The sequence below is a fragment of the Aplidium turbinatum genome, chromosome 15, assembly GCF_918807975.1.
Source record: "Aplidium turbinatum chromosome 15, kaAplTurb1.1, whole genome shotgun sequence".
NCBI classification, from domain to species: Eukaryota; Metazoa; Chordata; class Ascidiacea; order Aplousobranchia; family Polyclinidae; genus Aplidium; species Aplidium turbinatum.
In genome coordinates, this window is record NC_137486.1 from 9,417,921 (window position 1) to 9,440,972 (window position 23,052).

The 23,052-nt window shown below is 38.3% G+C and overlaps 1 protein-coding gene across 1 annotated transcript; it reads left to right on the forward strand.

The window, feature by feature from the left end:
* The first annotated feature begins 3,549 nt into the window (after positions 1–3,549).
* On the forward strand, positions 3,550–22,158 carry LOC145784294 (nuclear pore complex protein Nup155-like). Its single transcript, XM_082596084.1, has 32 exons — positions 3,550–3,791; positions 4,364–4,486; positions 4,661–4,828; positions 5,268–5,354; positions 5,507–5,652; positions 6,376–6,481; positions 6,608–6,681; positions 7,065–7,254; positions 7,918–8,100; positions 9,090–9,187; positions 11,827–12,003; positions 12,204–12,314; positions 12,720–12,975; positions 13,247–13,348; positions 13,513–13,655; positions 13,808–13,911; positions 14,138–14,247; positions 14,409–14,542; positions 15,002–15,061; positions 15,512–15,643; positions 15,788–15,923; positions 16,192–16,339; positions 16,760–16,916; positions 17,239–17,343; positions 17,852–18,021; positions 18,393–18,525; positions 18,860–18,958; positions 19,332–19,452; positions 20,397–20,507; positions 20,725–20,861; positions 21,192–21,304; positions 21,673–22,158. The coding sequence occupies exons 1-32, from the start codon at positions 3,644–3,646 to the stop codon at positions 21,821–21,823; spliced, it is 4,233 nt and encodes a 1,410-aa protein (XP_082452210.1). The 5' UTR covers positions 3,550–3,643; the 3' UTR covers positions 21,824–22,158.
* Positions 22,159–23,052: the final 894 nt, after the last annotated feature.

Below are 23,052 nucleotides of genomic sequence, written 5' to 3' on the forward strand. Positions count from 1 at the left end.
CACCCTTATTCACCTCTTTTGGTTGGTTCACCCCTGTAAAAATTATATTCACCCTGGGGTGAACCATTCACCTGTTTAAGAAACACTGGCTATCTCATTATCCACTTTCCATGATAAATCTGACGATTGATATATAATAATAATATTATGCATGATATATATATATAGTACTATATACACATCCGACCCATGATGAATAGTGCAATTGCCAATGGTATAGTCTTGAGTTAGATCAATTACACATTTCGGTTCAATTGCATGATTAACATGTAACAGTTTGTAACGCAGTGGCTCTCAACCTTTTTTCGGGTTACGGCACCTTGCAAATAACCAAATAATTTGGCAGCACCCACAATCAAACCAAAAAGTTATTGCATTACATAAAAATAATTTTGAAGAGTTTTTGCAAAAACAATTTAAGTACAGCTCTGTATCATTTCATGTACAATTTAAAATTAAGTTTGTTTCAAATAAAGTCAGCGCAAATACTTTCAATGTCTGGGCGCATATTTGATAACGCTACTCTAATAACTTGCGGCACCAGTGCGAAACGTAAATGGCATCCTCAAGTGCCACGGCACCTCGGTTGAGAACCACTGATTACATATAACATATTATATACCATATTAAATTGCATTTCAAATACATTGTTCTGAAATTTTCAAAACACAATTATTGTACTTCTAAATGAGATTAATTAAGCATTGGCAACATCTTTCAATTGCAAAAATTAAATGTTTCAATATTTATTTCATCGATGATCTTTACAGTTTGATTTTCTCAGATAGGCTAAGTAGAATTGCATAATTTGAAAAAGGTTAGATTTATTTATTTTATTTATTTGCATCAGACTTCAAGATGGCCCATATTACAATCACACATAAAAAGTAGAAACAAAGCAGATACCGTAGCCTACTCAACTCCGAAGAGCTGAGTTGTAGTGTTCCAAATACAAAGATTAATAATAACAGTCTGTTCGCATTATTTCATTGCAATGTAGAATCTCTTTTGAACTTCGACTAGCGGTTCAACAAAAGTAGCCTCTGTTATGTTTGGCGTATATTGTTTTTCGTTGTAATGGTTGCAAATAAAAACTAACTGAACTGATATTATTTGTAAGTTGGACCAGAATCTTTTTAAATAATTATAATTATAAAACAATAAACAGTCTCAATTATAAATTCATGAAAAATCAATCACTACAATTACCATCAATATCACAACTGTAGTCTTGAACAGGCAAACTTGAGTGACCACTACAGTACGATACCTCACAAGTTTTTAAAAGTCATTTGTTTCCAAAATATTAAAAATATGTCGCAGCACTTTTAGAAAGAGAGAGGTTGGTAGAGTAGAGCGTTACATTGAAACAATGTAAAATTGATTGATTGAATCTTTATCCTTGGACTAGGAAAGCCTCTTGCAGAGCTTAATCCTGGCAGTTTTGCATACTTGTAGAGGCTTTGAATCACTGACGCAGGCCCGGTCACCGAGATTGACAGAGTAAATTTTCCGATTGTTGAAGTCTTGTTGCTACAGGGAATTATTCCATCTATTAGATGCCGCTGAATGGAAAGCCGTCCTTAACGTGCGTTGCTCAAGCACACACCCCGAGAGTCGAACCAGGTCCACTTGATCTTGAAGCTTCTTTGTTCCAGAAATTACACGCTAACCAACTGAGCTATCGAGGTTGATTTGATTTCTTTATTTGATCTCTTTAATTTGAAACCTTTCTGAATCTTTTTCAGACGTCTGCTGTGTTTGGCGTATGTTGTTTTTCATTGTGATGGACTGATGGTTAGAAATAAAAACAAACTAACAACTAATTTTGCGATTAACAGTTTTTTGACAGTTATGTCAGTCTTGGTTATTGCATTATGTTGTTATTTACGATATCACAGTTTGAAATTGACACACTAACATATACTGCGTATCTTATAAAAATTCTTTATTTTTTACTTTTAAACTAATACTATGTCTAGACAACTATGTCTAGTTACTCAGTAAATTTAAGAATTAGAAATGACAACACTAAAACAAAACCGAATCATTCAAAGTTGCCAGATGGAGAACTTTGTTCTCAATTTGCGAAAATTTTCAGGTCTCGAAAGCTACAAAGAGTATCCAAATTTGCACAATGGTTTGGTTGGTTTTGAACCTTTATCCTCGGACTGACAAAGTCTTGATAGGTTATTCCTGATAGTTTCGCATACTTGTAGAGGCCCTTGACGCAGGGCCGGTTACCGAGATTGGCAAAGTGAAGTTTCCGATTGTTGAATTTCTGTTGCCGAGGAATTATTCCATTCACTAGGTGCCGCTGAATGGAGAGCAGTCCTGAAATGCGTTGCTCAAGCGCACACCCCGAGAGTCGAACCAGCGCCGCGTGATCTTGATTCTTGAGCCAGGCGCTTAACCACGGGGCTGACGGGGCGGACAGTATCAGGACTGGGGTCTGGCAGGACAGTCGTCTCTGATGATCAAAAACTTTTTACGAGATGTTTCGGAAAATGGGAAAAAAACTGTTTAAAGAAAAATTAATATTTTATTTAAGACCATCTTAAACTAATGGAAGGGCTTTTGAAGTCGATGGGCGGTGAAAACGTTCCGATGATACCAAGCTGCATTTGAGATTTGCGAGAAGCAATTTTCACTAGGCCGCATTTGGCAACACTGTGTGCTATGATTCATTTTGAAATTTTGATGCAGCGCCGAGCGCGTGCGTTTTTTTTTTGCTATGTTTGTAAGATAAGCGGTTCACGAAGTCATATGTCAATGCAGGCGCGAAAATTTCGGGGGGGGGCCAGAAAATTTGAAAATCAATTAAAAAGAAAGAAAAAGCTAAACAGATATGAACAATGATACTACGACATATACGATATGCTAGAAAATAGACATTAAAACAACCATTTTCATCAATTGTGATGCCGAGGGACTAATATCAGCTGTTTAGAAGCATATCAAACCATTTGATGCGGAAACATACAATTTTTCACAAAATTTCGGGTGGGCCCGGGCCCCCCCCATAAATCCGTGCCTGTGTCAATGCAGTTGTTTTTATTTTAACATAGTAAATTGCATTAATATTACAGTGCAGTATACCTTTCATTGTAGTTTCGCTTAACTATTTTGAAATTTTAAAAAGTATCCTGAACGGATGCAACCTAATTCTTACCCTGAACAATCCATACCCTCATTTCGTTCCTTGGAAAAAAGCCAAAATAGCACATGAATTGGAGTTTCTGCTTAACCCTAGCCCTAACTTTAAAATTTTTGCAGAAACTCCGATTAGCAACTTCGGCTTTGTTGCGATCAGCGACTTAGGTATTGTGCTATTTTTTCTCTCGATCTTTCAAGGGTCAAACTAGGTTGCAGCCATCCTGAACAATCCAATTAAAATTTAATGAATTTTCCTAAACAATTTTTCAACATCACACGATATTTTTTTACCCAGCGATTAATTTTTCCAAACACATTTGTCTCTAGTATGTGTGGTAAACTTGATATTAATAATGTTTTTTCAAAAATATTTTTTGTGCAGATTTAGTTTTGTATATAATGTTCAGGCATTGATTAAACCTGTAAGGAACTAACAAGGTTACAGATCAATAGAATTTCCTTCTTATTGTGTGGGCCCACACTGCTAATGGCCATCGAACAAATAGAAAATAACCCTCATACCATTCCACCATTATGCACAAGCATTCAAGATGCTGCGGAACTTGTGAAAAAAAACTTAGTCTATGATCGTGAATCTACTGATTTAAGTCAACTTCTGAATGTTTGCTCTGTATGTAAGTCATTGTCATATTATATTGTCTTGAAAGATAATTGACATAGTTTCATTTATTTAAGCTTCCATGTTTGCATTGAAGTATAATAGCTTACAGTTATTTTATGACAAGTTGTAAGTACAGTAACTGTGTACAGTTTAGTGCCTAAGGTTTTTCTTAGAGTATATACAAATAGACTAAAACAAAGTAAAACAGTTGACTTTTCCAGCCAAATTCTCTTGGTTTTGTTTCTTTTTAAAGATTTTAGCTTGTAACCTGCTCTTGTTCTAGAAGCATGATTTTAATGCAGCTTTTAAAACTTGTAAAATAGAGACATTGCGTTTATTCTGTTAATGTATTGTTTTACAAAAAGCGTTAAACATTTACCTAAGATTTTTATGAAACTGTTTTTAGTGCAATTATTGCGCATTAAAATGGTAAGCACTATAACAGGAAAACTATATATATCTGCTTAACATATAAAACTGTCACAATTTATCTAAATTACAACACATTTTGCTGTATCATTTGTATCATAATATTTACTTAAAAGCAAAATTCAATATATTTTCCTGCACAAACTTTTGTTAAAGATTCTGCAGTATGTAGTGGAATGAAAGAAGATGATTACCCAGCCGCTGAAGGTCTAGTTCTTCCCTTGTTGACAGATGTCCAGCGCGTTCCTTTACCCCCTGAGCTTGTCGAACAATTTGGTCGTATCCTTCATTCAATAAGCTTTACTTTTTTGTACTTGCAACAATAGCTTAATGCTTTATTGTTAGTATATTTGAGAGTTGAATTAAAGTGGAGAGCTTAATTGATTTTGAAGGTTATTGTTAAAGTGCACTTCAAAGCTTTAAAAATCCATTTCTTTAATGAAAATGGTTCAGACATGCAATGCAATTGCATTATTGGAGTTTTCCCTGAAATTGCTCGGGCTTGGCTTACGGTTGATTCTGATATCTTTGTCTGGAGATACGTCGATGGAGATGATCTGGCATATTTTGATGGTCTTGCAGAAACTATTTTAAGTGTGGCATTGGTTCAACCCAAATCAGGCGAGACAATTTTTCTTACATTTTTTTCACTTCTATGATTTTTGCATGCATTCAGTAATAATAATAATAATAAGTGAACAAAATCAATCACTGAATCAGGTTCGGAAACTTGTATGAACATTGATCAATCGATAAAGCATTTGCTACAGTAAACGCAGCTTTTTCAGTATCTTTTCCTTTATTTTTCTATTTGAATAAGATTCTGAAGAAGCTGTCTTTATGGTGGCAAAATCTTTATTAATAAATTATATCATACAAATTTCCTTACCTGATTGTTTTTGTTTACAGATTATGTTTTATCGTTTTGTTGTCGTATCCTAAATGAAGGAGCCTTGTATATCTTTACCCTGAAGCAACCGTAACAGAAGTTAAAAGACATTTTCGTCTGCTGCATCACTTCTTAACAACAACAATGCTATGTTTCTTCTTCCTTTTATAGGAATTTTTCGGCAACATATCAAGTATTTACTTGTGTTAACAACACCCCTGGATGTGGTCATTCTTGGAGTTAGTTTTGCAGGCGACGGTGAGTTATATAGTTATACTGGTTTTTGTTCTGACAAACAAGATAAGGTGCAACTGCAAGCAATCTCATGATCAATTGTTTTTATGACTTAACAATGCAGAAGTTTGTCGTATATATGCAATCAGTGTGATTTTTTTCCAATTTGTTTGCAGACATCAATCATGAAATGCATCTTCTGCCTGACCCACTATTCACCATTTCATCTGACGGCACATATCTTCTTCACACTGTTGGCACCGCTGCAGGAAGAATATTTACAGGCGGAAAAGATGGTTGCTTGTATGAGATTGTGTATCAGGTACAGTGTTAATTATGATGCTTAATAGTCTGGTGCGTGAATTATGAGTTGAGGAGCATCTTTTTGTTGATGTTTTTCATAAAAAGTCAATTTATCTGTATAACTTCAATTGCTCAACAGTGGTTGGAATTATATAATGTGTACGTTTTACTCAACACTTTTGCGCTGTGCTGTTGTTATGGTTTGACCCCATGCTTGGAAACGTTGCCCAACTTACGTTACTTTTTATTACTTTCTGTGAGACGTGATTGTGTGATGGCAGAAATTGCTGGCCTTCATGTGCTTGTTTTGTTTGTCGTATCCAGGCTTACACCCGGTGGTTGAACATTTTAGATTAAGTGGACGGGAAGGCAAGGAAGCCAATCTTCATGTCCACCTTCAGGCATGCCTTTAAGTGTCCTGCCAAAGACACAGCCGCATGCTCCTGAGCGGTGTCGAACCGGCGCCCTTTCGATTGCCGTTCCATGGCTCTCACCACTCGGTTATGCAGCCGACGTGCTTGTGAGAACAAACAACAAACATTTCAAACATGTCTACTATTGTCTACTACATGTCTACTATATTTCATTTTTGGATGCTTTCCAGTATGTATGCCACATGCCTGATTTTGTAGTAATGGAAAAACGTTTCTGTACATTTCTCTCATAAGCAGTATTGCGTCAAATAGCATTATTAGTGCTGAGCATGGAATTTTTTCGTGTTTATATTTTTAATTTTCTTCAGGCTAAAGGGGGCTGGTTTAGTAGAAGTTGTGTCAAAATCAACCATTCCAGAAGCCGTCTCTCCTTCCTGCTTCCTTCAGTTGTCAACGTTTGGCTCAACGAGGAAGGTGGGGTTGCTTATTGTTGTTTGATTCAATATGCATTTTGCTGTTGGATGAGTTCTCATTACTGTTTGAGTGTTTGATGAAATGGTTGTTGACTCAGCAGTTTTTCACTGCACGTTCCTTTTACAGATTCGCTAACTCAGTTATGTGTTGATGACACAAGAAACATTTTGTACACCCGATCAGAGAAAGGAACCATATCGGTGAATATGATTCGAGTTGGTCCTGAATTAAATGTCTCGTGAAGTTTGCACTTATTCTGTGATTCCTTTTAGATTTACAAACCAAAATAGTGAAAAACTCTGAAACATGTTTTTGATCATGATCCACTTATAGTTACGTCTCATGCCATCTCCTAGGTCAATATTGTTGTCAGTCTACCATGTTAAATAGGAAGCTACGACATTGCGATTTTACAACAACACTGCACAAGTTACACTCTTTCTTGCTTCGATAAGGTATTCTGGATGATATTTAACTCACATTCTAGCCACACCTCTAATAGCAAATTAAAAGTGAGCATTTTTCGTAAGAGCTGAAGCTTTTTTAAAACGACAAAACTAAACCACGACATTAACCCGACCAGGTTTACGACCTTGGCGTTGACGGGCTGGCAATGAGCTGTGTTGCTCAGTTGCGGCTTGATTCGATCCAAAGAAGAGCTCGTGACATCGCCTCGGGGATTGAGCCTTCCAATCTCAGCGAGATTGTCTACATTGCTCCGATCACCCTTCAAGAATCTCGTCATCTGCACCTGGTTGCTGTGACTCAAGCCGGTGAGGGATGAGGCATTATTTACATTCCGTACAAATAATACAACACAGACAGCAAAATCCGTCACTTTTGCATTGATTCAACGTATTCAGAGGTTGAATCAATGTAAAAATAACGGATTTTACTGTCTGGGTTATGCACAGAATCGTATGTAAACGGTTGTGTTTAAAATTTAGATCATTTCGAACCAGTTTTAAAGACAATGTCAGTCTTCCAATTTGCGCGGTAAAACCTTTTATGTTGAAATGTATGCAGTGAGTAAAGATGCCAAAATCACAATTTTTTAACTTCTTTGTTGCACTGAATTTCTGAAAGTAAACGTCAACTCTTTGAATGCATCATAGTTTTTATTTCTGGTTATTCAATTTTATGTTTTGTCGGAATGAATTAGTGATGATGACGTTAAAATAGAGTACAGGAACAAAACCAACAAAAGAAAGGGATAGCAACAGTTTGATACGTGCTTATGATATAGACTTAAAGCTTGAAAGTCATTGAAATTGTATGAAATTAAGATCTTTGTTGAATACAAAAAAAATCAGGTCTCGCGTCCCAGTCCGTTTAAAGTTATTTCAGTTCGTGTAAAGTTCATTTCGCGCATTCTATTACATCTTCATGGGTGTCTTTTTTACTTCTTATCTTAAAGAACTACTTGGCTTTCTCAGGTGTCCGGTTGTATTTTATGACGTGCCAAGCGAACACTCTCGTTGGGACAGATTTGGCTTTTTACGAACCGTCGAAACGGCGCCCCAGTGGCATATACCTGGTCCACGTGCGACTACCCCCTGGTTTCACAGGCTCCTCCCTCCAACGACCGACTGCCATCCATGCTGCCCACTACAACGCTGGTATGTTGATTGATATGTGGGTCATTTCATTATAAAACAGACAAAATTTTCAAATTTTGGCACCACCTAATTTTTTTATTGACTTAAAACAATTGTATACTTTTGTAATACATTTGTATACATTGTAAACATACAGGTTTCATCAATCTTTCCTCTACCCAATTAAAAAAATATATTTTTTTTAAAGTTACGCATCATGGTTTTATTGGTGAGTAACGACAACAGGTCAATTTCTTTTTATCTCAAAAAGTAGTAGCCAAAACTTGTTTTAGTGTTCATAAACAGATAGCCCACCCCATAAAACATTGGGGTGGATCTAAAAATTATCTAAATATGTTGAGCGGTTCTTGAGATATTGCCGTTTTTCTATAGCTCTTTATCTATGAAGCCACCTAGCGGCCAAGGGTTATTTCACTTATAACTCGAGAACCGCTTATCTGATTTTCATCAAATTTGCACCATTCTTTTCACAAAAGTGTGAAGCATGTTTTAAGCGAATAAAAAAAATTAGGTGGTGCCAACCAATGTTCCTATTTATATAATGAAATGACCCATGTGCAGAATGAATTGTTCCTTCACTAGTTGGTTCACCCAGGATCAGTCAGCCGAGCTTTGATATCGACATAAACAATTACCTTAGTCTGAGTTTGAAGTGTGGAAGTAATGCGAATATACGTGCAGCGTTATAGAAGCTGAATTGCAGTGTCAAATTGTATTTGTTAGTTCAGTCTCTCCATTTTGTTTACGTTCTGTTGGCGAATGCTGGCTAGAAATACGTGTAAAAACATTATTTTTGGCAAATGGAAAATTCTTCCCAGACAACAAACTTCGTCATTTGTACATCAGACGTTGAATCAATGTAAAAATGACTGATTGTGTTGTCTGGGTTGTTGGAGTGCGTTTCTGTCACTCATTTTGAAACAATATCAATGTAACAACTCACACGTTCTTCAAGCATCGGTCGCTGTAAGACTTGTTATTGCTTTCAGGTACATTGCTGCTGTCTTCTACAAACGGAGACGATGGCGTCCTCTGGTGCATCAATCATGACATGTACGCTTTTGATAAAGTTCTTAAAGAAACACACGTGAGTATCTCTGCACAATGTCGCATCATCTCACACGCCTATCAACCGTTATTTCTTTGTTCAAAGCAAGCAATATTCATTATATCAACTTCTATATATATTAGGGTGGGTCGAAATTTGGACTTTTTCTCCGATTTTATTGCTACAAACTTTTTTTCTTGCGAATAGTCATAAAACGACATTCCTGAAAGTTTGAGCTTGATAGGACATCATCTTCATTTCTAAAAATCGCGATTTATAAAGGTATCGGAAGCGATTTTTTCGAGGCTTGAAAATGCATTGTTTTTAATAGGAAGTTGCTTTCACGAGATTTGAAGACGTCATAACTTACTTAATTCTTATTGTAAAAAGATGATTTATGCGTCAACAGATTCAATACAATTAGGAGAATCCAATTCATTGTGTACTGATTCCGAAAAATGATGACGTCATCAATGACGTCATTAAACAGTAATTTGCAAATAGCGATAAAACTGATAATCCTACATGCTTCATCTCTAAGTTATTTGATAATGAATTGATGTGCTTTCAAAACATAAACATCATGCTGGTACTTGATGACGTAATTGATGACGTCATATACATTATTAAATTACATTTCAGTATGATGGCTTCTGGAAAATATTGCGTGTTTGTGATAGATAATGGATCGTTATCAATTAGTTATGATTCGCTTGATTTTAAATAACAATATTGCTCTTCAAACATTTGTTCCACACTGCCTTTCTGGGTGTGCAAAATAGGCATTCTTATTAACATATTTCAACGCACTGTCTCGAATTTTATCAGGCAAAAGTGAACAGCACTGCAATGATTTAAGGATATGCTTTGGTCCGTCTTTGTACAATGGTTCACATTTTATATTGAACCAACATGGAGCATATTGAATGACTATATGCGCAACAATTATTTTCAAGTTTTCTGCAATGTCACTTGGCAATTTGTGATCACTGATGTATAGTTTGTAGCAACGTGAAGCGAAAGTTAGCCACCACGAATGATTTAACGGACCAATCTTTGCGTACATCAGTTTAGATGAAACATAGCCATTCCTAATGGCATTGGTAATCTCGTACAGATACCTTTGATCAGTCGATAGATCTTTTACTATGTGCTCCGGTAGCAAACGATTTCCTGGCCCCATCTTCACAGGCACAAATAAAGAGTTGACTTCTTCAAATTAAACACTACTTAGAAGCTTCCCTATTGGCCCTTTAAATGGTGTGTCACCACTGGTAGGTCCATCTAATGTAGCGAAGACGTGTCGAAGGGGTAACTCATTGGCTGCAACTGTGCAACATGCATATAAACCAACTCACACGATGACCAAGGCGTTGTTTCAGTCCAGTTATCACGCCTGATTTAAATCCAGTGTTTACATTCACGGAATCACACCCAACTACTTTGACACAATGCACCATATTATATTTTTTGATACAGTCCATGAGAGCATTTGTAATATCTTCAGCTGTTCCTGATATTGGACTGACAACAGTTAAATACTGATTTCCAGGTTTCTGAACAACACTGTAGTGTTCTACGCGAACAAAAATCTTGCCAACTGTTCTTGATGTTATCTTAACAGTTTTATCTTAATAATATTTGTGACGTCATCAATTACGTCATCAAGTACCAGCATGATGTTTATGTTTGGAAAGTACATCAATTCATTATCAAATAATTTAAAGATGAAGCATGTAGGATTATCAGTTTTATCGCTATTTGCAAATTACTGTTTAATGACGTCATTGATGACGTCATCATTTTCGGAGTCAGTACACAATGAATTGGATTCTCCTAATTATATTGAATCTGTTGACGCATAAATCATCTTTTTACAATAAGAATTAAGTAAGTTATGACGTTTTCAAATCTCGTGAAAACAACTTCCTATTAAAAACAATGCATTTTCAAGCCTCGAAAAAAAATCGCTTCCGATACCTTTATAAATCGCGATTTTTAGAAATGAAGACGATGTCCGATCAAGCTCAAACTTTCAGGAATGTCGTTTTATGACTATTTGCAAGAAAAAAAGTTTGTAGCAATTAAATCGGAGAAAAAGTCCAAATTTCGACCCACCCTAATATATATCTAATAAGTTAGTATTGTAATATACGATACGTATTTGTGAAGAGAATAAGCAGTCGAAGCTTGCGGTTTGCCTCGTCTTTCGATCTGAGTTCAGCAAGCTAATATAAATTGTTGTGATATCTTTCCGTTGACATACAATAGAGATTTGGTGTAGCGTGCCGTGCCAGTGTGGTTGTCGGACCACTCGGCATGCGACAACTCAGAAAATTTATTTCAGCTACTGCTAAGTCAGCAAATGAGCTTTGCATACTCACGTCAAACTTGCTTGATCATTGCTGGTCAAACTCATTTTGCTGACTTGTGACATTTTAAGTTTCGGCTTGCTCAGTTGTTACTTGCTCATTATCATTTACCAACTTCAGCCACTTGCTGAAATGTTGCTAGCTCTGTTGTCACTTGCTCAGTTGTCGCTTGCTCAGTTTACAACTGCTGACTTGTAGGAGACTCTGCCATTATCTCAAATGAAAAGCATGCTTTGATGTTGTGGTTAGTGATAGGTGATGTACATCAGCAATTTTGTTAGGGAGCTCATGTTTTAACTTTTTAAGGGTAATTTTGCACTGGATGGGCGAGCTTGGGTGATCTCAGAGGTGGCCAGTCCGTTCTCCCAACAATTAACCTCCGTTCTTCCTCCTGGATCCGCGTGCGGGGTCCCTCCAGATCCTCCCATCCACGTGACACAACACATCCAGAAACCCTCCGAATATGTCGTCATTACTTCTCAGGTACGGCTCATGCCCAGTTTATGATATTGTGCCCAGAACTGTTGCTTTGGTTGAGGATTAGTAGTTTACAAGCGAAACTACTATGATCTGTTTCAATGGATCAAGGCTTCTCAAACAACCAAAACACAGTGCAAGAATCCCTGCTGTAGAAGGTTGCAGTTTGCTTACTACTTAAGTCGACTTTTGGTTATCTTTTCCAGGGTTGCCATATTTTCAATAAGTTGCGTCCGGTGGATCAACTTCGGTATTTGCTCGAGAACACAGCGGATCCAGAGTCACAGGCGGTCGAAGCGTTCTTCAAGCTGTACTCTGTGAGTAGCCCGCTCATTGAAAATCTACCTGTGGTTGTAGACTTTAAAGTCATCCGAATCATAAACGTCTAAAATCTTTGTTCATTACAATTCGCTGCATTTCACGAGTCGTCTATCGCGAATTAACCGTTGAGCCAATGATGGAATTCAGCCGCTTTGTGCGGCGAACCCGTTCTTGGAATGCAATGGCCTCTGCAAACCGGTTGTAGACAAGCGTATGCATAAGCCTATGTAGCACCATATGATATGGATAATGCTAATAACAGAACCTTCTGTTGTAGCATCTGAGTCTCACCACTCTACTCCTGTTAGGTTTATTGTTTTTTACCAATGGAACTTAACTTACCTAACGTTTAATTTACACATCGCTAGATATCGAATTGATTGACGGTTTTCTTTTGACAGAACGGAGAGGCCGCTTGCTGTTGCATCATACTAGCCATGGCAACCGTAGCCTCTGACCAGCACATCGCCCAGCGCGCCGTGGCCGCCTTGATTCACCATGGAGGGATTCCCCAGCACAAATTCATCCCGCCCGCTCCGTTGGGAAGCGCACAGCAGCATGCCACTGGCGGTATTCCGATGGGGATGATGTCACCGATATCGCAGCCAAACCAGTTGCAAGTGCCGCAAACCAGCTTGCTGAGAACACCTGGCGGATGTTGGTTCTTACGTTGTTTTTGATTCAGTCACAATGGTTTAGATCTTGTTGGCTTATAATAGTGCTAGTTTATCAAGAAAAAAATAATTACGGAAATATTTAATCTTGTTTTCTTTGTTGCCTAATCATCAGTTTCATATTTATTTTATTCAATGACTGAGAAATTGTGAGTTTTCTCACACTCAAAGTAATTATTGTTTTGCTTGTAAATACAATTATTATTAAGTGTAGATTAATTATTAATCTACATCTTCTTACCTCACACTCATAGTGCCTGTCATCAGCACCCCTATGCCGAGCAATAACCCCCCGCCGCCCGCCCAGTACCCCGCCGCCTCCTCCAGCACACTTTTTCCCTCTGGAAATCCTACTGGTGAGTATCTCAACAATTTCTTAGATTTGCTTTTTTGCATCATTGTACCGCCACAATTACTCTCCTCGAACAGACGGCCGTGCCAGAACTCACATAGCTTTTTTGTAATGTCTGTAGCAGGCTATTCAACAAACCACGATACGTTTTATCAAATTGTTTCTCAGATTTCACATCTGCCGAGTCTGTTTACTTCTCTGAACGACAACACGGCGCGTACAAGATGCTAGCAAGGATAACTAGGCCGCTCTGGGAAGGCAGGCTCGTACAAGACTGTGTCATTTCGGAAGATGGAAAAAGTAAAATCTTTGTAAGTAAATTTTTTAATTTTAAATGATTTTTTTTTACTTTTTACTCTATTTTTTAATCTTTCACTCTTCTTTGATTTCTACTGAAATCGCACCCATGCATTACTGGCTTGCAATGTTCCTGCCACTCTCTGAGCATTATCATCGCTTCCAGGTTGTCAGCCGTCTCGACATCGATGTGATATCTGCTGTCTTAGAGGAGATTAATCTTTTGAAAGCTTTCATTGGAAAGCACTGCCTAACCCAAGTCCAGCTCAGGTATTCACTACAGATAAATCCCTTACTTCACAATAATACAACCCATACAGTAAATCAATCGTTTTTTACATTAATTCAACGTTTGCAGACGTTGAATCAATGCAAAAAAATGACTGATTCGCTGTGTGGAAAATCTATTCTCGTACTGCAAAAACTCTATACTGTACTATTTGCTGTTAGTGTAATTTAGCGCCTGTGTTATTTGGTACGGTATTGACTTCCACAGAGACACCCACCTTCCATCAATGGATCGCAGCTCTGGGAGGCAGTTTCGCCACACCTACGCCTCCCAAGGTGGCGCTGCCGGGCAGCATGAGATGCAGCGAAGGCAAATGAGTGAGTCTTGCTGTGGCTGACGTTGTTATATCGGTATTTCAGCGTAAATTATTTCAATTGTTTTCACATCACATAGTAACTTTAGTGCGCAGTTCTAAATCGCTTGGTGTAGCTATGCAGTTGCCTAATATTAAAGCTCTAATCTTGTTCAATACATTCAGTGGAAATAGCCAAAGCCGAATTAGCAACAATGAAGTATCTCCACGACCTTTTGAAACGATCCACTGAAATCCTTGGTTTATGGAGGATACTCTTGCATCACCAGATCCATGTCCTGTATGAATCCTTGGATCCGGTACGTTCATCCAGCTAGAAAGAGTGCTGAACTTTAAATAAGTTTGCAAAATTGTTTTATTTGAATGTCGAATATTCGTCTTTAATTCAGTTTAATAAACTTCTCTCTATAGTTTGACTTTTAGTTTTTTAGTTTAAACGTTTGGCAACCCTGTTACTGCCATACCACAGACGCCCGAAAAACACTAAGATTCTGAAATTTTGGTAAACAATCTACCAAATACTACTATTTATTTTATATTGCTGAAAAATCAATGGGAAACCCTAGAACCGTAGCCCTGAATTTAATGATTCCCGTCACATTATAGCCATGGTAAACTTTTTCCACTTGTTATGAAACTATAGTTCGACTAGTTCATGTACAACTTTCACGCAAGTAGACGAAACTTGTTCTGACTGCTTGAAAACCTCATTCACATTCAAAACAACGTCAATTCACGTCGCTTTTGTGTTATTTCAGCAAAGCCAAGCCACACTAAAGACGATCACATTCCACGAGCTGTTGCTCACCGGAGAATCTGTAAGTTATTACCACAAAGTCTTCCACCACTGCGTTCGCCTCTAAGTAAAGTGATTAACAGCTGTCGATTATCCGCACACTTTGAGACAGTCATGGGCTTGGTCTTAGTGCAGCTCCACTCCCTTCAGATCGTGACGACAGCTGTCCGTCATTATTGTCTTAATGCCTTGGCTTATTGCACACACTTCCTGAGTCATGATATATTGTTGTCTAGAAGGGAGTCATTGCTGGTGCGCAAAACATGGTCGTACCAACGCATTCGCTACTTTCTGACCTCAATGAATCCTATGAGTTCCACCCCTTTGCATATTTGCCATGTTTTTTTTTTTTAGTTTTCATTTTGTTGTATCATTTTTCGGTAAAGCGCAAAAGTTTAACATCTGGAGTTTTGATTGTCTTTTCTTGAGTTTCGTCACATTATCATCACTGACCATGCACTCTCGCATCCAGCTGTGTACTTCCCTGGTATCAGCTCTCATCAGCCAGTTCATGGATGACAATAACACGGTCGATGCATTGAACGCACAACTCCGGGAAGTCTGTCCCTCCTATTACTCCGCGGAAGACGCTCTCTGTTCCAAGGTGAGCGATTCTCAAAGTTGATGAAATCATTTTTGCATGATCAGCATCCAAAGACTCTGTGTAACAAAAAAGATGTCTTTAGCCATTGATGCTCTGTTTTTCATCCTATGCTTATCAATCCCGTTGACTGGTTGGTATTTGTAGGCCAGCGAACTTCTCCACTCTGCCAGTTCGGATTCAATGCCTTTAAAGCAGGAACGCTTGAGCCAAGCTTCTCAGATCTTCCAACAAATCGCCGGAGCCATCAATCTTCCCGCTGTCTTGCAACAATACCAGTCCAGTGAGTGACAGTTTTTTTTTTTTTTCACGAAACAGCATTCCTACGTAGCTTTTTCGTGATATGTTGAGTTTTTAGAATCAACTAACTCAACAAGACTGTATTTTGAAACTGAATTCTTACCAGCAATGGCAAAAATGCAGCTTGTATTTTTTTGATAATTTATTACTAATTGTGATAGCTGTTCTTATTCATGGCTGGAACATCAGACGCAATCGGGAGCTACTCCTGTAAAAACTTAATAAGATGAAGATGTTTCATTCCTGTTTAGTTCGCTACTACACCGGAGCTGTGGAGTTGTGCATCAAAGCCGCTCGGGAGAAAGATCCTCAAGGACTTGCTTTCAAGTTGTACCACTCTGCAATCTCCGCAAACGACCCGCAGGTAGACCCCGACTTCCGAAAAGCATACTTGGCAAGGTACCGCTGATCTGTAATCAAACTTTAAATTATTTTTTGTTACTCTTTTACAAACCAGTTTGCATCATTTTTGGCCGTGCGTTCGATTTGGTGAATTGGTAGTTCTTGTTTTGCGAAGCGAATTCCAAAGTTGGCTACGCTTCAAGAGCATGGTGTAGTAAAATATCGATTTTCACTCAGCTTTGGAGCATTGCACTTTTCCACTAACTGCAACGACTATTTTAATCAGCGCTGCAGAGCTCTCGCCATACTTTTGAACAACTGTTTGATCAAGTTTTTGTTTTTTAATTATCTTAACGGTCATTAACGGCAAACGTTGAAACGTCTGCTTTTGGTCTGACCACGTAGAAGCAATGTAAAATCAGCGCAATGCTGCTCTCCGAATAGGGTTGAGCTAAATCACTTCCACTTTGTTACCAGGGCGGAATGCTACAAGCACATCACTGACATGATTGAGGAGTTGATGCAGATTGGCGAGAGCCATCCCCAAACTCCCAGTGTACCCACAAAACCTGGCCCCCCGGCCCCTCCACAAGACCTACCAGGGGCTTTGAAACCCGAAGAAGCTCAGCAGATGGTAAGCATCTCTTTAGAGGGGGCAGTGGACACAAGAGTTGTTTAAATATCTCTTCTTGAAGGTAATCTCGTGCAAAATGTCGATTTATTTAAATCCAACATTTTTTTGTGTGTTTGTTTTGACCCTCTACTACTGTAGTACACCGTTACGTGGGGCAGGTTGAGAGTTGTGATGGCAAAATCCTTGTTGTTTGCACTATGCCTACCAATGTTTAAAAAAAAAAACATGTCCATCTCCTTCACGAATAGCGTGATTGACTTTCAAGTTGACTTATTGGGTGGAAAAGTTAATGAAATTATTCTCCGTTTCAAACTTCTCCCAGGCCGAAACCTGTCTTCAGCTGGCCATACAATCCGATGACGAGTTGCTCCACGTCACTATCTACGAGTGGTTGCTGAGAAAGGAGATGGCAGCTCAACTGCTGCGGGTGAGAGACTCTGACTTTTTAAGAATTGATAATTTCTACTGCTATGGTTTGCAAGAAAATGTATAGTAACCCTTCCGTTGAATTTTGCTGTAACAAGGTATTTTGGCAATGATTTCAATTGAGCAGACGCTGACCTTACGTGACCTTTTTAAGCCAGAAAAGGTTTGTAGCAAGTCAAAATTTTGTGTATCGGGATCTTTGAACGTCAATTCTTTTATATTCATCATTAATCTTCATTTTCCGGTTTTTCCATTTGCACAGTTCAGGTTGTCATGTTTGTGGGCAGTCGGGCACGAAATTATGCTCCGGTTTCATTCCTTTGTGTCCCAGACAACAAAACCTTTATTTTTACATTGATTCAATGTCTGCAGACGTTGATTCAATGTAAAAATGACGGATCTTTCTGTCTGTGGTATGAACCCAAGCTGTTCCGCTTGAGCCCAGGGGCATTGTACCATCCGTTGTTGAATCGACTCCCCAATCAAATTATTATTTTTCATACTCTCAGGTGAACTCGCAGTTCATTGAGCAGTTCCTGCGCCGTGTGGCGGCCAGCCACGATGAAAACCCCTCCCCAATGAGCGCGTCCGGCAGCGACCTGTTGTGGAAGTATTACGAGCGCAGCGGACAACACGCGTCTGCTGCCGAGGTGCTTTCAATACTTGCCGAAAAGCCGGGGTATGTCAGAACATTAGAAGTTGCAAGCCACCATTGTACAGTAGAAGAAGCTTGTTCGACTATCATAAATAAATTCTTATTTGTTTTTTTATAAAATACCTACTGTATTTCGAAATTTTCGTATGCATTTGACACCAGGTAATTGCGATTTGATCTAATATAAGCAATAGCAAAACAAATGGCGCATTTTATACAAAAAGAAAAACGCTGACAATTATAGTACTGCGTTAAAGCTTATAAAAAATTCTCAACTTTAAATTTCTTTGATAATAACCTCTCTTTGTCGACCTCGCTGCTTGTCTAGTAGATGCGCAGTTGTGCAAATGACAAAGACAAATTTTATGACGCGGAAATCCGAAATGTTTTCCCAGGCCCGACCGCAATCTAGCCAAGCGCATCGAGTATCTGTCGCGTGCGAGGATGAACGCGAAGAGTCTCACGTCGGTCACATCCAACTCCGCTCTCGGAGGAAGTCTTCTCTATGAACTGGAAGAAAAACTAGAGGTTAGGTGAAGAAGATCCTGCCGCGGATTTTTTGAAATCAAACAGATGATTAAATTAACAAAACACTTCAAGAAAATTTTTCTTTAACTTTTGGAATGTTTTGCTGATGTGGCTGTGTCTTTCAACAACGACGGCCATTTCACACGCGTCACACCGGCTGCATACGTCACAAGCTCATTACGGCTTTTACAAAACTGCTAATGAAAACAAGTTTTTCTTTTGGAAAAATTTGGGTGCTGATCAGAATTATTTTTTCTTTTCTGTCTCATTTATCAGATGAACGTTGCGACTACTGCTAGAAAAGATCTACTTTTTTCATTACGTTGCTTTCCAGGTGGCACAAATTCAACTGGAGACACTTGAATGCCTCAAGGAGATGAATGAACATGAATCTGTCAGCAGACTCAACTCTCAACTTCTTGACGTCACGACAGTGAGTGACCAATCACGAGCAGAGAGACTAAGAAGAGTTTTTACAACATTTTGACGTGTTTTTTGGTCGCATTAGTCACTTCTGCTTCATAGTAGTTTGTTAACGTCGGCGACTGAACCAGTGTCGGTGGATTAAATCCTCGAGTCAAAACAGATTGTCTGGATCAAGCGTTTAAGAGAAGTAGCTTTTTTAGACTGAAAGAGCACTTTTCCCCATGAAAATTGGAGAGCGCTTTTGTACTTGTACAATAAGAATAGAGTAACTCTGCGTCATCTAATTCAGAAAATCAATTCTTTTTTACGTTGAATCAATGTAATTGTAAAAAGAGACTGATTTTCTGGCTAGGTTTACCTTTTTGAACGTTTTTTTCCAGTTGTACACTGAGTTCGCCGAACCATACCAGCTCGCTGAGTGCAAACTTGCCATCACTCACTGTTCGGGTTTGCACGACCCTTCCTTAGTGAAAGCCTTGTGGAAAAATATCGTTGAAGACGGTGAGTTTTTAATCAAGTGTAAATGTCGCTTTACTGCATTCACCTGCTTGTTTGAATCTTGCATTGTCTCGGGATTATTTATTTATCGTTATTATTTTGTAAGTATTGTTACTCTGTTTGTCAGTTGTAGTTGACGATTTTTTTTTGTGATGAGGGCACAGCGCTATGCCGTTCGGCGTAGTTCTAATTAGTTTTCTGTTGTTAATTCGGTTATTGTTTGAATAATGTTTGTCGAGTGTCGACCTTGTTGATTTTCTGTTATGTCACCTATTTTGCGTTATTATATTTGCTGTAAGACGTTATTGAACGGGGCTGATTCGACACAACTTGAACGGAGTTGGCTACAAGTTAAACCAGCTCATGTTGAAGCAGAAATATTTAAGAGCATACTTTTCAATATACAAGTTATCGGGGTACTTGAATGAAGCTAAGCGTATAAGTCTTCTGTTCATTTGTAAACTTGTACTTTTGTAGTCCATTGTACTGTACCCACTTTGAATGACTAATGCTTTTACCATAAAGTGCAACGACGCATAAGTGCTCAACTGCTCAGCAACAATAAAAATAAAATGATGAACTTTTGATGTTATACGGTGTTTCTCTAGTATTTTCTATGCAACGTATAATTTTTTTTTTCTTTTATAGACTTGAAAAGGACGAAATGTATAGTCGAAAACGTTTGCTTTATTTTATTTTAATGTTACAATGTTAAACGCTGTATTGTTGCTGACCTATGCCTGAAAATAGTTGAAAAAAAATAACCTCTCTTTCTCTACCCAAGTTATAGTACTTTTATAATTGAACCCTAGGTTTTTGCTATTAAATGCTGGTTGCTATTGGCCAGAGTAAACCCAGCCACATTTTAGAATATTGACCGATTTTTCTATACCAGTCTTCCCTGTCTGTGCACTCTGCAGTCTGAATGAGCTCGTTTTCTTTTGCAGAACTCCAGAAATGCGCGTCCGCCACAGAAACTTCCAAAGCCGAGATTTTACGCAATAAAATAATTCGACTCGGAAAGCGTTACGCATCATCGCGCCGGTACTTCCCCGTTGGTGAGACAATTTTTTTATATATTTTTACTAAAGGACTTCTACATTATAGTTGTTGCGGAAAATCATGTAGTTTTAGCTGCAATTTATTTTTGTAAAGTTTAACTACTTCCAGTTGGTATCACTTCTAGCTCAACTCTTAAAGTAGCTGATAATATTCGTTTGCAATTTTTATTGTTTTTTTTAAAAAAAGGTTAATTTTTTACTGATATTTTGTTAGATTTCATGGTTGTATTCCTGGAGAAGATAGTCTGCAGCAGAGATTGGGAAATCACCTGGGTCTTCACCTGCCTGCTCAATGCCGGTGTGCCTTTGCACGAACTTCTAGACATTTATATAAAGACTCACGCTCATAAGGTGCTGCGTGTGATGCCGCTTTTTTAACTCAAATTTTGATTCCAACTAACAAACTTTATTTATTTTACATTAATACAGTGTCTGCCAAACGCTAAATGAATGCAAAACAACGGATTTTGTGAACCGTGGTTTGATTCTTTTGATTGAGTTTTTTCAGGGCTGCAGGTGAAGCATCAATAGCTGTTTTGAACAGTTTCATGTTTAGTTTCTTACTCTGACTGACTTTGAAAAAATACAATAGACTGTCTCATTATAACACGTCTGATGGCAAAAGCTCTCTTTCTTTAATTTTGATGAAATTCTTGTGAACAAACTTATGTTTTTAAACAGCTGCCTTGCTGGAAGACGTTTGACCGTCCACATCATCTGCTGTGGGTGGAAAACGAAATTCTCAAATTATTCCTAGATGAACCGACCAAGCACATGCCATCCCCATCGAACAGGTCGGTTGTTTGAAAATTTGTGAACCTAAGCAAGACATGTAGGTTGCAGGCCTACTCAGTTAAAAAATCTGTTCATTGCAAGAAAGTAAAGATAAATGAATGTAAAATTTACGATACTTTCCAGACAGCAAACCAGTCGTGTTTTGCATTGATTCAATTTAAGCTTGAATTAAGGCGCCTGATTTTCTGTCTGGGTTGTTTGCTGGATAGGTTGGATTGGATAAGATAAGTAGACTGTGCGACTGGCACCAGACAAGTTCACATGAAAATTGACTGCTACGTATGAGCCGTAGGCCTTACGGGGAAGAGCAAGCCAACGATTTTGTGTTTTCGCAACAACGTATTGCAACAACTTTTATGTGTTTCAGACGTCGATTTGTCAACCAGCTTTTGGACGCTCTTGCTGCCCATCTGGTCCAGTTGCGTTCAATCACATCACCAGATGACCGAGTGAAGGAACTCATCTCAAAATTGCGTCGAAGCCAGGCTGGCCTTGAAGCCATGCAGGAGCGTCGGTGATTGTTTGTTTGCGGACGTTGCAGTTCTGTCAAATTGCGTCTTTTCAACATTCAGTCGATGAAACTGTTGAGATCGTCTTTTGGCATCACGTTCCCCCTCCAGCAAATCAGTCTATTTTACATTGATTCAACGATGTGATAAAAAATTGATTTACTCACTGGCTTGTCACAGAAAGTCACGTAATTTAATGTCATTGCTAAACAAAATCGCTCGTATCGTTCTTTTGTAATTGGTTTTGATACAAACAAACGTGCCTAGCTATTTTGACTCTTTTTCACTGCCTTGTCATGCTAAGCTTTGTTTGATTAGGCGATAAATAAAGCTCTGTTACGCTGCATTGTATGCGTTCTATAAGAACATCAGGCGTGAGATCAGAGACCTATAGTTTGAAAAACGGTTAGGTCTGGCAATAATAATCAATAATCATGCTTTTATTTGTATGGCCAAGTTTTAGTTGGGCATGAACATTTAAGACTTTATGAGCCAATGTAGCCTACAGTAGGCCCATTAGCTTGGCTAACCACAAGAATAGTAATTTGAATGCAAATGCGTATTTATTTACACAAAATTAGCTCAACAGTGATGAGGTGAACTACCTGCCCCGCGCACAGTAACCATTAACCAATCTAAAGTGGCGGCAAAATGACTGTTCTAAAAATTTAAAGTTTTTAGTAAAGTATCTCAGGCTGTTTAAAAAACACAACTTATGTGCTAGCAGTTGGAGTCGCCAGCGTAGTGACTGGGGCAGAAAGGTGGGGTGTTGGTGGCAAAGTTGTAGACTAAAAATAAATAGTTCTACACTGTTTCTATGGCTATTCCCACAGCAAGCCAAAAATCGTGCAACAGAAAAGCATACTAACTTTAAAAAAAGGCTTAATTTTTTCTAAAGCTCTTTAACGACAATACCCCATATCCATTAAGTTATTAACTTATATTAATGTTTGCAGCGCAACCCTTGTTTTTTGAACATCATCCTTTTTCATGATCAATTTTACGAACTACAGTAGAATTCGCCTATAGTGACACCTGAAGGGACCGCGGAAAAGTGTCACCATAACCGAAGTGTCACTATAGGCGAATTCTACTGTATTATGTTTCATATTTTGCGACAACAAAATGCTCTGCGATCACATGTGTAACTCAGCAGTGAAGGAGCATATTACGGTCTTCGTGTCAATTATCACCCTTAGCCTATTCTTTGAAACAAAATAACTTGACGTGGCAATGGC

Excerpts from the sequence above, each read along its gene's own strand:
- LOC145784294 (XM_082596084.1), top strand. The coding sequence starts at position 3,644 with ATGGCCATCGAACAAATAGAAAATAACCCTCATACCATTCCACCATTA. Across the intron at positions 9,188-11,826 it reads AAGTTCTTAAAGAAACACAC|GGTAATTTTGCACTGGATGG; the intron begins GTGAGTATCTCT and ends TAACTTTTTAAG. Across the intron at positions 17,344-17,851 it reads TGGCAGCTCAACTGCTGCGG|GTGAACTCGCAGTTCATTGA; the intron begins GTGAGAGACTCT and ends TCATACTCTCAG.